Source organism: Amphibalanus amphitrite, unplaced genomic scaffold (genome assembly GCF_019059575.1).
Source record: "Amphibalanus amphitrite isolate SeventyFive unplaced genomic scaffold, NRLGWU_Aamphi_draft 001578F_arrow, whole genome shotgun sequence".
Lineage (NCBI taxonomy): Eukaryota > Metazoa > Arthropoda > Thecostraca > Balanomorpha > Balanidae > Amphibalanus > Amphibalanus amphitrite.
In genome coordinates, this window is record NW_024883071.1 from 133,505 (window position 1) to 147,423 (window position 13,919).

Consider the following 13,919-nt stretch of genomic DNA (forward strand, 5'->3'; position numbering starts at 1 on the left):
TTAGTACAGTGTGTGTTTTACTGACGCTCCACAATGTGCTCCAGGTGAGCGCCACGGCGCTGCAGGGCGTAGGCACACTTGCATCCGGCGGGCAAAGTTGTCGATAACCCGATTAACCCGATGGCTGTGCACTTTACAGAGTGCAATGGCCTCTGGAGCAGTGCTCAGGGGGTGTGCTACCCCTGAAACGTTATTCTTATCGGGTTATCGGCAACTTTGCCCGCCGGATGCAGGTGTGCCTACGCACTGCAGCGCCGGGGCGCTCACCTGGAGCACATTGTGGAGCGTCCGTAAAACACACACTGTAATAAAAGTATTCGTAGTGAAGACTTGAAACTTGGTGGATGTATGCTACATAGGTGTGACCTAAAGTGGCCGAAGTTTGGTGATGATCTGAATAAAACTTCCGAAGTTATTCGAATTTTGGTGATGACCGCTTTTTTGTGTCACCCTGTACACGGTAACGTTTTGAAGTTGACATGTAAAATGAATACTTCGCACGGAGATCGTTTTTAAGTTTTAACGAGTCACGTTGGTAGTTAAAACATCAAAGTGAAAACACCAATTTGCGACATCGACCATGTACGCACTGCGACTTTGCGACCTTCCACTCGCACCTTACGTTTGTTCCTGGCCCTGGACAAGAGCTGATTATCCTTCGCTGTCTCAGAGGCCAGCGAAGGTTTGGTGTTCGGCCATCCCAACCAGCATCCACTGGTCAGTTTCTTCCCAGCGTCCGGAGCGGCCCACATAGCTCGCTGGGTGTCTTCTCGTCTGCCGTTACCGTGCTCTTCGATATTCCGCCACCGGCGCAGCCAGCTTTCGTCCCGTCGCTTTGCCGCGGCGACAGCGCCCTCGTCCGCCGTTCGCGACACAATGCACTACTACACTACACTTTCCCGATCGGAGCCGAAAGGGTCCGTCACTGTAGTGGCTGCTGGTAGTGGCATGCCGGGGTGGATTGGCCGGCCCAGACTACCGCTCTGAAAACAGAAATGGTGGGGTCAGGTGGCGCAGAACAGCGGCTGGTGGGCTGTTGGGAGCTGGTGCAGGTCGCAAACGGAAGAAGAAAGCGTATTCGACAATATTATCAATATATACTCAATAACGAAGGCAAATCCTGGCCGACTCGCTAGCTTTCGACCCAGCCGAGCGCCCGCTTTGGCCAGAGCCCTCACGTTATGCGGTACAGCATCACTTCAGGCGCACGCTACTAGCGCCATCTATGGAGAGTAGGAGGAAGTCGGCGCCCGAAACCCACGCCATGCGGCACAGCATCCCTTCAGGCGCTCACTTAGCGCCATCTAGGGAAGATATGCAGAAATCGGCGCTCGAATCCGCCGCTTTCATACTTTCGATCCCAATCGTCACTGATTTGTCTAGGATCTGATGCATACATCAGTGAAAGTGATCTTATACGTGTTTGTGTATGTATGTTTGTGTTATTTATTAGTTCTTTATATTATAGGCATAACGTTGGGAGAATACCGAAGGAAATGAAAACACGAGAATAACAACCGAGTCAAATGAATTGAAATGTATGTGTTACAGGCAATGTGTGGAATCAGGCATTCTATAGAATACCTAGGCATTCTATAGAATGCCTGACCGACCAGGCATTCTATAGAATCCCTAGGTATTCTATAGAATGCCCACCAGGGATTCTATAGAATCCCTAGGCATTCTAAAGAATGCCTGATTTTCAGGCATTCTATAGAATGCCTGGGAAATACACGAATCTTTCCAACATATAAGTGTATGTTGTATAAGATTATGAGCACAGACCGACATGTAACATTATTATTTTCTGCCAGGCTACCTTGCGTTCAGCTATTTATGTTCATTCAGTCAAATGTTCATTCAGTCAAATTTTCCGGTCAGGTAATATTACTAAGTGCTCGAGCGAGGAACATATTGAATATAATTAGATAAATAAAAGAAGTTGACCTTTTCCTCGACATCAAAAATGTAAAAAGCCGAATAATATATTTTAAAAAACGGTGAGCTTTCGGCCACTGGCCTTTATCAAACCAACGTGATAACAATGTTAAAAGACGATCCTGTGAATAATCTGTCTGCCATTTTTCAAAAACCGAAGATCGTGATATTTTAGGAAAGGCGCTACTCATAAGGGCAAACTATTTGATAGACCGATTGTCTACATAGTGTCCGATGTACGTAACATACATAATATACAATTGTACACGTAGCTGTCAAACACACATCGTATGGAAGGTATGTACACTAACGCCGATGTACATCACACACATAACAAAATAATATACACATACACATATTAATCGATTGAGTTGAAAAGGCTACACGCTCACAAGATACACATGATACAGGCGCTTACATGATTGGCCACGACGAAAGATTTGAGTTTATGTGCGGGCGGTTTGCTTTTATAAGTAGGGATTCTGCGATTTTTCTGTCCGGGTGGTCTTTGGAGCGATAAAGGACGCGAACCTGAAGAGGAAGGGATGATTTGTTTAGCGGCGCGCCGGGGTGGTGCTCACGGAAGTGGTCTCCCATCGGGGTCCCTTCGGATGCGCTCAAGGCGTCTCGTAAATGTTCGTTAAATCTTAGTCGAACAGGTCGTTTTGTCTCGCCAATATATGTGCCGTCGTCACCCTTTCCTTCACACAACTTACAATTTAGCCTGTAGACGACGTTCTTCTGTGTACAATCACCTGAAAAATCTGATTTACACATGTTGCATCGTGGGCCTCCAGGGCAGATAGGTTTAGATAGTGATGATCTAACCAGTTTGTTTCGTAGCTTTTGGGGGTTCCTCCATGCTATCCTGACAGCTAAGCCAGATTTCCTAACTTTACTTTGAATTTTGCATAGCAGTTCTTCATCTATGTACGGTAAACATAAGAAGCCATCTTCGCCCTTGTCTCGACTAACTTTACCCATCCTGGATCTGGACCCTTGCTGTTTGACCTCCCACAAGAGCCTTCTAAGAACTTTCTCTGGGTACCCATTTTGAACCAACAATGTCCAAATCTTGTCTATACTCGCCCTCTCTTTAGCACTGCTCGAAGAGTTCCTGATCGCTCGCCGAAACTGACTACGGACTATGTTTTGTTTAGTAGACTTCGGGTGGGCTGATTTATAGTGCAGGATGATCCCTGAGTTCGTAGGTTTTATGTAAAGTTCCGTTTCAATCTTCGTAACCTGGCCCTGGGTCACTACTGTCACTAAGGTATCTAGGAAGGCCACACCCGACTTTGTACCGGAATGCTCCATGGTAAAGCGGAGTGTCGGATGAAGCGAGTTTAAATGCGACAGAAAATCTACTAAAGCCTGCTCTCCATAGGTCCACACGCCTGCGTAATCGTCAATGTACCGAACCAAAAAGGACGGTTTCTGATCCAGGTTTTCTAACGCTTTGCGCTCAAAACGATCCAGAAAGAGAATGGCTATGGGAGGGGCACATGGATTGCCCATAGCGATCCCTAGTGTTTGTCGGTAAAATTTATCATCAAACCTAAATACGTTCTTGGTGAGACAATGCTGAAGGAGATGTTTAATATCATCCTGGGAGAGACCGAAGGTATCACCAGGATGAGGTGGATACCTTCGGTCTCTCCCAGGATGATATTAAACATCTCCTTCAGCATTGTCTCACCAAGAACGTATTTAGGTTTGATGATAAATTTTACCGACAAACACTAGGGATCGCTATGGGCAATCCATGTGCCCCTCCCATAGCCATTCTCTTTCTGGATCGTTTTGAGCGCAAAGCGTTAGAAAACCTGGATCAGAAACCGTCCTTTTTGGTTCGGTACATTGACGATTACGCAGGCGTGTGGACCTATGGAGAGCAGGCTTTAGTAGATTTTCTGTCGCATTTAAACTCGCTTCATCCGACACTCCGCTTTACCATGGAGCATTCCGGTACAAAGTCGGGTGTGGCCTTCCTAGATACCTTAGTGACAGTAGTGACCCAGGGCCAGGTTACGAAGATTGAAACGGAACTTTACATAAAACCTACGAACTCAGGGATCATCCTGCACTATAAATCAGCCCACCCGAAGTCTACTAAACAAAACATAGTCCGTAGTCAGTTTCGGCGAGCGATCAGGAACTCTTCGAGCAGTGCTAAAGAGAGGGCGAGTATAGACAAGATTTGGACATTGTTGGTTCAAAATGGGTACCCAGAGAAAGTTCTTAGAAGGCTCTTGTGGGAGGTCAAACAGCAAGGGTCCAGATCCAGGATGGGTAAAGTTAGTCGAGACAAGGGCGAAGATGGCTTCTTATGTTTACCGTACATAGATGAAGAACTGCTATGCAAAATTCAAAGTAAAGTTAGGAAATCTGGCTTAGCTGTCAGGATAGCATGGAGGAACCCCCAAAAGCTACGAAACAAACTGGTTAGATCATCACTATCTAAACCTATCTGCCCTGGAGGCCCACGATGCAACATGTGTAAATCAGATTTTTCAGGTGATTGTACACAGAAGAACGTCGTCTACAGGCTAAATTGTAAGTTGTGTGAAGGAAAGGGTGACGACGGCACATATATTGGCGAGACAAAACGACCTGTTCGACTAAGATTTAACGAACATTTACGAGACGCCTTGAGCGCATCCGAAGGGACCCCGATGGGAGACCACTTCCGTGAGCACCACCCCGGCGCGCCGCTAAACAAATCATCCCTTCCTCTTCAGGTTCGCGTCCTTTATCGCTCCAAAGACCACCCGGACAGAAAAATCGCAGAATCCCTACTTATAAAAGCAAACCGCCCGCACATAAACTCAAATCTTTCGTCGTGGCCAATCATGTAAGCGCCTGTATCATGTGTATCTTGTGAGCGTGTAGCCTTTTCAACTCAATCGATTAATATGTGTATGTGTATATTATTTTGTTATGTGTGTGATGTACATCGGCGTTAGTGTACATACCTTCCATACGATGTGTGTTTGACAGCTACGTGTACAATTGTATATTATGTATGTTACGTACATCGGACACTATGTAGACAATCGGTCTATCAAATAGTTTGCCCTTATGAGTAGCGCCTTTCCTAAAATATCACGATCTTCGGTTTTTGAAAAATGGCAGACAGATTATTCACAGGATCGTCTTTTAACATTGTTATCACGTTGGTTTGATAAAGGCCAGTGGCCGAAAGCTCACCGTTTTTTAAAATATATTATTCGGCTTTTTACATTTTTGATGTCGAGGAAAAGGTCAACTTCTTTTATTTATCTAATTATTTCCGGTCAGGTATTCAATCTGACCTTATTAGGTCAAATTGTATCAGGATTTCATTCTGAAAGTACAGAGTATTTATCTTAACGCTAGAAAGACGATGGTGGTAATGCCAATATCGGAAACGCCTTTGGTAAAAAAAAAAATTACACAGAAAAAAAAATTGACAAGTCGTCCATTTTTGGAGGTGTTTGCCTTCTAAGGAATTGATTTAAGGTCTAAGTGGAGAAAACGGCTACGAGCCAAAAATGGACAAAAAATTGGGCTGACCTAAAAAATGGCTTAGCTATTTGTTTTAGAAATGGCACCCTTTCGAACATTGCCAAAGAAGAACTGAAGTAAAATTTCATAATTTTGAGTCTTTGACGACCTTTCGAATACCGCATGGCCCAGAAGTCAAGCTGGAAGGGGAGATCAAACAACACCTAATCCGGCTCTTGTTACGGCCGGGCCACCGCCCAGACGTGGAATAATGAACCATTTATTCAGGTTATTCCCTGACATTACGGTGTAGGTTGAGCTGTCCATGTATGTATATTGAGAGTCGTTACACGAAGTGCTTATGACGACATAAAATGTGACCTTTGGTGTATTTTTCACCTTCATTTCTAGCATCAGAACAAAGCCATCGTCATTCGCAATCACAATTCGATTCAAGCCTACGGTCCACCCTCCCAGCCAACACTCTTCTAATGCAGCTTCGTATCTGTAGCAGCATAATCCTCCGAGGGTAACCGTTTAACCCTATTCCTGGCGGGCTCCGCCGGGACAAGAAACTGGCGGGGGGGGGGGGGCCGATTCGGCCCCCCCCCTGAGATCTCGAGAACGAAGCAAGATAGCGACAAATGGTAAATGGCATCGGATACGCACGGTCAAGATCTACAATTTTTACTAAGGTCATTTTCAGGTCAGGTCAAAGATGACGTCACAGGGGTCGAAAAAGTCAAAATGGCGGCGCTAGATATGGAGAGAGTTTTTCTCGAATAACTTTCGGATTAGTCAAGATAGGAACAAACTAAGGGCATCATCGTGATCCTCTGGTCAATCCGCATCGAATGATATATATGTTGACCTCGAAAGGTCAAGGTCAAAGGTTGACCTCAGGTCACGTGACCTCGAGGTCATCATGTATATCATTCGATGCGTCTTGACGAGCTGAACACAATGAGACCATCCACGCGTCTGTATCTTGTTCCTGTACGGAGTTATTGGTCAAAAACCTTTGGTGACCTTTGATGACGTCACATGACCTCACAGCTGCCCAACAGCAAAACAGACCTCAAGGTAGTGAAGGTTGATCGTATATGAAGTCATGTATGGTATATGGGGCCATTCCGACCCGTTTTAGTGGTAAAAACAGGGAGTTGATTTTTCCCCCATTGACTTATAATGGGGAGGTCGCGAAACTGACCTGACCTTAGGTCACCGATATCAAAATTCCGAGATATACAAATTGCACATACTGGTACTCTAACTAAACCCTGAAGAGAAGAAATTGATCGGTCAAAAACTCTAGCTCTGGCGTGATTGCAAACTTTTCTGAGGTATGGTCACCAAACCGCCTCTGGTGACCTGACCTGACCTGAGGTCAGATCAACTCAAAATTTTCAGACATGTTGCGTAGAAGCCTTTTAGGAAAAGTCAGAAAATTTGAGCTTCCTAGCTCAACGCGTTTGGGAGAAATAACCAAAAAACCTCAGGGGGGGCTCCTGAGGCCCCCCCCCCCCCCGCCAGGAATAGGGTTAAGCGACTGGTTGGCCTGTGACTCTCCCGCGTGCCTTGCGCCGTGGCTCTCCCGTGCCAACGGAATTGGATCAGCTGCTGCTTGCGGTGCACCATTTGGTGGTCGGCATAGCCCAATACCTCCCTCGCTTCCTCTCAGCTCATTGCCCTGAAATGGTGTGAGGTGACGACCGGCCTAGGCGAACAATGAAAATTAGGTAAACAAATAGCATTACTGCCATTGACCCCTAATTTTCGAAGTGTGTTTCGGACAATCAAAATACTTAGGCATTCTATAGAATGCCTGGGAGCTTAAGCCAGGCATTCTATAGAATGCCTAAGCAGTCAGGGATTCTATAGAATACCTAGGGATTCTATAGAATGCCTGGTCGATCAGGCATTCTATAGAATGCCTAGGCATTCTATAGAATGCCTGATTCCACACATTGCCTGTAACATATGCACCTAACCTGAGAGTGGAAAGCAATTTCAATGTAGCTTTACATCATTTCAAGCATTCAGAGATGCAACATATTTACGATCTTACCAAACCTGATAAATTATCTAGCAACGTGATCAGGACGATCTCACAAGTAAATCGGCTTCCAAAACCTTTGATACCGAGAAACCACCTACACAATACACAAAGCTTCTTTCTACGGCGTCAGAATAGCTGGTGCCATGCACAACAGCACAGCACCGCAAGCACAAACCCGACTTGCAGCGTTAATGAGGTCGCGGAGGAGGCCTCTATAAGCCGAGTTGTCATGAAATGAAGAGCGACTTCCCAGGATCCGCGGGGTGAGCCCTCAGGTCACGAGATCCCGATCCTGTGACCCCGCGGCGATCCTACGCCCTCGGAGTGACGTGCACGTGATGGATGAAAGTGTCGAGCGCACGCGCGTGACGGTACGGTGTCAACCGAGCTGTTTAATCACCTGCTCAAATACCGACCCTCGGCGGCTAAGAGGTTTAGCGAGATATCGGGCGTTTTGCCTTGTGTAGTGCGTGATATCACTGTCTAACGTGTGCCATGATAAATGCTAAGACACTGCGCTTGACTGCTCCGAAACCACCTGTTTTCAAGATAATCAATACATTTTATAAAAATGGAGTTCATGTTGGTTAACTCGACTACTGATTGCATTAAATTACGATATAAATGAAAATTTAAACGTTAAAAAGGTGAAATGTTTTTTATGACGGTCAAAATGAAGTGGCCGGGTGACAAGTTGTCATGGTAACTCGAAATCGACACGAGCAGAAGTGGTGTGGGGAAAATAAACATACAATTAGAATATAAAAATATTACGGAAGGAAAAAAAGATCGTGTCAAGCAAATCGCTTTCCGGCTTGGATTACATTACTCGGAAAACTACACGGCAAATCCTTTATTTCTGGAGCTAGAGGTTCACAGAAACGTTGACAATGATACTTACCGCAAAAAACACCAATATCTGCCTTACATCCTGATTATAGTGCTACCAGACCCCGTGGTCGCGGTATGAGTTATCGCTGACCTGAAACGTTGCAAAGTTGACGTGGTTGAGCGGGTGCGGGCTGTAAAGCTCGGTGTGGCAGTTGTCCCTGACGACTGTCAGCCGGGGCTCTTCCATCGGGTCTCCCCTCGAGCAGCCGTCTGCAACGAAACAAAGAACAAACGCTTAGTTAATGGACATAACAGTGTACAGGAAAGTTTCCCAACAAGTTTCTGACACATGAGTTCAGAGTGATTGGTTATTTGTGTGCCTGCTGTTGACCAAATAAATATCTTAAATACGATGTGTTTGTTCGTAAAGCTTCACAAGTTCAATCATTGCACGTAGTTGCTGTAACTTGCTATTAGCCGAGCTGCTTGGAATGGCTGACTCACCCGCATATTTCTTGTACTTACATAACAATGTGTCTAAAATATTATTTATATTTCATAGTTTATATCAACCCCGACAACGGTGGTTTCTTTTGCAAACACGAAAAGCGGGTACTTGCAAATGCTTTTGCATTTGTGAATATCACAACAACCAATTCTAGCAGTGAGGGACGCCCTGTTTTATGAGCTAAAACAGCCCACATCCGACAGAGCGTCCACCTCAGCGCCGCCGAGTCGCGAGCTCTGTCTCAGGGTCGGCCGCGGTCATAACGGCCTGTTCGGACGCCGTTCAGGCCCATCAGCACGATATACAGAGTCTCATTGGACGCCGCGGGCCATGATATCGGGCGGCGTCGGCCGTGCTCCTCTCCGCTGTGCTGCAGGCTGCTCCTCTACCGGAACTGCGGAGCAGGTCCCCGGGGCGGCAGCGGCAGTACGCACCGGAGACGTCCCTCTGGAGCAGGCAGCTGTACGAGCTCATCGCCCAACAGTAATGAAAATGGAACGAGCTGCGCCGGCCTCAGTTTCGCAGAATCAGCTATGCAAGAAGAATGGCCTAGTTGAAGTTGGCTCTGTACCCACCAGGACAGCTCAGCGGAATGAATTTTCAAATGAAACTTACGCAAGATGAAAGATGTTCATTTCTCAGTTAAAATACAATTTGTAGGTAAGTATATTCACGAGAATACTTTTGGGCCAGTGTAAAACACTCTTCGTTCATCCAAAAACGAAAGCGTATACAAGATTCCTAAAATGCAGAGCGTCTTATTTCATTTTGCATTGTTGTCTTTGAATTGAATAAACCAGCCTGAGCAGCAGCAAGAAGATAGAATATTCTAGACTGTCTACCCAGTCGGCTGATGTAAGCGGATCTGAGTTTTGTGTGCGTGCTGTCTCCGCCAGGTTATGTCTCGGCTTGTTCCGCCTCTCTCCCGTGGGGACTCTACTGCCCTTATGTCGTGCCTCGTCAGCGCAAAAATGGAAAATGTCAATGGTGGGCCGGAAATTGTGACAGCCAACGAGGCAGATTCCGTAAACAAATTTGCGTGAATAATGCTTCTATGAAAAGGGATGGTAATTGTCTTTTGCATGCTTTTGTACAGAGTCGGTCCCAGAAGTCGAAAACGGTTTCCTGGAAACACAGACACAAACTGCGAAGCATCTCTGTTCAGCCTCGAGACCGCCCTGCAAATGATGAATAAAATATTACCCAACTCTCAGAAGGAAGATGCAAAGGAAGATGGAAAAGGTTCATCTATCATGCTTAACCTGGCCTGTGTGGACAAGTAACCCATTTCGCACGAAAATTATGGCAAACAAACGAAAGGAAAGCTCTGGCAGATTAACGAAGAGCGTCCAAAATCGTAACCAAGCTTTTAACTTATCTATGCAAAGGCTTCACATAATTATGTGTACCTAGTCCAAAAACTGTTACTGCGTGCCCTGCCTGTTGCCTAAGCACAAGACGGCCTATTGCCTATCATATCAAGACGGCCTGCCTAACAGAGTCTGTCATTGCGGGTCTGTCGTCCTTCCAAGATGAACGCTGCGAGCCTGCCAATCTATATGTGGACACGAGGTCTTGTCAAGTCTGACAGAGCTGTCTGCCTTGTTGTGACCTGCTTTAAAAAGAGCGATTCAACATATGCTATCTTCAAATGCGAGATTTTACGGCTGGTCAGAAACCAGAAACTCACCCAACAGCCCACCCTTCAAACCTATGTATCATCGAATGATATCCTGTATCTAAACCTTTTGGCTTTCACATATGCTTGCCCAAACGGCAGCAGCGATATCTGGCCTGAGTGAGTCAGTACACGTATTGACCGTTTCGCTGGTAGTATCATCAGTTGGGCGGCGCTTTCGCGATGGCCGGGGCATAACTCAGAACTCATCCGGGAGTTGGCCGGCGAGCCGACAGCTCGTCTGTCATGGTCGAGCCGACCACCAACTGAAACGTGCAGATTGGTGCTGCTTGGCGGGGGTGGGGGGGGGGGGGGGTGGTGGGGGGGGGGAGGGGGACACGAGTTCTGGTCTGGTGGGGAGGGTTGCGTCGCAGAGTGTTAAATTACCTGGGAGACGGCGCTTACCTGACAGAGACGAGTTAATCCGATCCGAGAGAAACGCCGCTCACATGAAAGCGCAGTCTCTGTCATGTCACAGAAATGATGTCTATCACATGCGAACATTTTGCCTAGCAGAAACGGAATTCACAGCTCACCTAGGAAAGACGAGTCTCACATACAGTAAAGGGGCAAAGTTTGCCCAACAGCATTGCTTACCTAGGAAAGACGGCACTAGGCTGAAAGACCTGACCTTTCACCTCTCACCTCTAAAGACATCCACCCACCTGATAGTGACGGAACCACGTCTGGATTGTTTTCGTCGCACTCTGACAGACCGGCGGCCGACTTGGCCGGCGACTTGGCCGGTCTGCTGGAGCGGCGCCGGACCATCGCGATGACGGCCAGCACACAGGCTAGCACGGCCAGTGACGCGCCGGCGATGACGCCCACCAGCGGCGTCCAGTCGACCCCGGGCCGGCGCTCCGCCATCGAGCCTGTGACGAGTGAGAGGGATATGGTGAGCGAGGGGTGAGAGAACACTGCGGTACTTGTGACGACAGGATGCCAGTGGTGTGGGGCCTGGAAAAGTGGGATCAAATGAGGGCAGATTGAAATGATGTATATGGAAGTTCAGTTTGTGTTTTGTTGAGGGAGGATGCATGGTACATTTCTGCGATGTGGACTAATGAGCAAATATGTTGGCATTTCATAGGTAATTCATAGGTAAATAAGATGTATCTGATCATGATACAAAGCGAAAAAGGTCAAAGGGTTACAATATCTTCACTGGACAGTTTGCCCTGATATTACCCTTGTCCCTTGACCCTTACCTAACTTTGCGCTATAGTCTTCCACTCTTCTGCACAACTTATCGAGTATACATTCAGCGAATGTCGTTTCGGAACTATTGCTTTGTGTTTGTCTTCAGCAGTTTCTCATTACCTATAATTGCTTACATATTTAACCCCTTTCATCACGGAATTCTAGGAAAACAAACCCCGCACTGTTATTTTGAAAATTCTCGTGCTGGCAGTAACATGCCACACTGCAATGAAATTGGTTCAACAACGTTGGAATAGAAAGGTTGATTGTTTTTGGGAGCCGAGGAATAAATCACCAAATGTTTTCTGGTATAGCTGCTCGGTAGAGACTAAACCGGAAAGAATGCCAAATAGGGAGCTGACGTCATTCGTATTTGCGAGAAAACATCCATTTTGACCTAGATACCTAAATGTGCGGTGTATTTAGCCTGTGCGAACATTTAGTCATGGGCAGCCTGGCGGTGGCGGATATCACTATAAACACATCACACTAACGACTCTTTCTAAAAGCCGAGGCACAAGCCACGAACTAACAGTATGCCATACCATGGCCATACTATTATTCGGCGTTATATCACTCACAGTCTGCCATTAGCCGACAGCCGGCCAGCCGTAATCACCCCAATCAACATGCCAGTAAATCAAAGCCGCGCCGAGCCCACATCAATTTTCCGTAGTGGTAAGCAGACACTCTGATATGAGAGCTAAATCGGCAGCATGAGTGAGCGTTGATCGTTTGCTTTCCGTCCAAGGCTCTTGTCTGCAGCTGCTGACCCACAGGGTACGGCACAGGAATGAGGCATTCGATGGTGAGATGGATGAGTGTGAGCGTATGATAACGCAGGTGTATGGGGAATGTGACAGCAGCTTGGTTGTACTTAGCTGATTTGTACGACAACCCATCTAGTATAGATGATTTCCAAAACACCCATAACACTTTCCCAAGCTGCTTCGAGTGCTGGAATGCTTACGATTTTCCGTGACTTGTGATATCTCATAACGCACTTGCATGGACCTCTGCATACAATGCATTCTAAAAACACAGTCATGGGTCATGCCCCTTCCAAGAGAACATACCTTGTGTCGACTTTCCGGTCCTCTGCTCGGCTGCCATCTGGGTAGCCACTGTGATGCGCACCCGCGGGCTGGCGCCTTTCTTGTTGAAGGCGTACACCAAGGCTGTGTACTGGACGCCTGCGGAGGGAATGCTGGTTAGTGAAGTCTTTGGATGGATGTTTTGGTTTCATTTTCATTTATATTCAAAAATGGTCGAAGTTTTAAGGACTCGCTTTGGGTCTGTTAGTGAAACAAGCATGAGTAAAATGAGTTATTCATTTTGATGAAGCATTATTGGGTGCTTATAGTCTTCAGGTGGACAGCATTGGCAATGCTTAGGACAGCGCACGGCAGAGCAAATAATGTTTTATTACGATCTATGGCTCACTTTATGTAGCTTGAAAATGAATTCACCTCAACCGTCTTGCAGTTTTCATTGTGTGCAAATGCTGGTTCCATGTCAGTGACCGCAGCCCATTGGCAGGACAGTCGATGTTTTCATCCGTGGGACCGTTGTCATGTGAAACACTGGCCAAGTCGTGTGCTACAATATGCGCACTGCCGCAGCCGACACGCAACAATGCGTAATTACGCTCCTGATGCGTGCCGATAGCGTCGTGAATGCGAATACGGTCCCAATATGTGTAGGGGAAGCCCGGAAGGGAGGGGCGGGCGCACGCACGCGTGTGCTGGTACGCACACCACACGTGGGATTCTACAGGCGGCGTTTCACGCGCTTGTAAGCGTATTGAACCTGGTGGCGTCTCTAACGTGGGAAAACCACAGACTCAGTCTGCTAAATAGTAGCACCGCCTTTCTCCCGTGCAGTTCGGCCAGTTTTCGAGTGTCGTCACGCCCCAGACAACACAGCCGTGTCTCATCCAAGGTCACCTTTTCGTGTCATGTCGTCCCGGGCGACGTGACAGCACTGTTCCACCCGGTGAGTGATAAATTGTCTCGTGACCCTGGCGGTGACCGTTGCGTGCCCCCGGGCGGCGACAGGGTCGCTGATTAGTTCGTACCCGATCTCTGATGGAGGATTAGGCGCAGAGCCGTGCCGGTGCAGCCGGCGCCAGCCCGATAAGTCCCCGCGCCGCCCGGAGCCCCTATACAGCGGCACCGAACGGCACTCGGCACCACCGCCATCGTCAGCACCACCAT

General features: G+C 47.2%; 1 protein-coding gene across 1 annotated transcript; it reads right to left on the minus strand.

Moving 5' to 3' along the window:
• Window positions 1-442: 442 nt before the first annotated feature.
• Window positions 443-12,896, minus strand: LOC122373952 (the record flags this gene model as incomplete). Its single annotated transcript, XM_043352408.1, has 4 exons — window positions 443-983; window positions 8,466-8,584; window positions 11,166-11,375; window positions 12,780-12,896. Coding segments are annotated over 4 exons (545 nt in total), but the record flags the coding sequence as incomplete, so codon positions are not given.
• Between the last annotated feature and the right edge of the window lie 1,023 nt (window positions 12,897-13,919).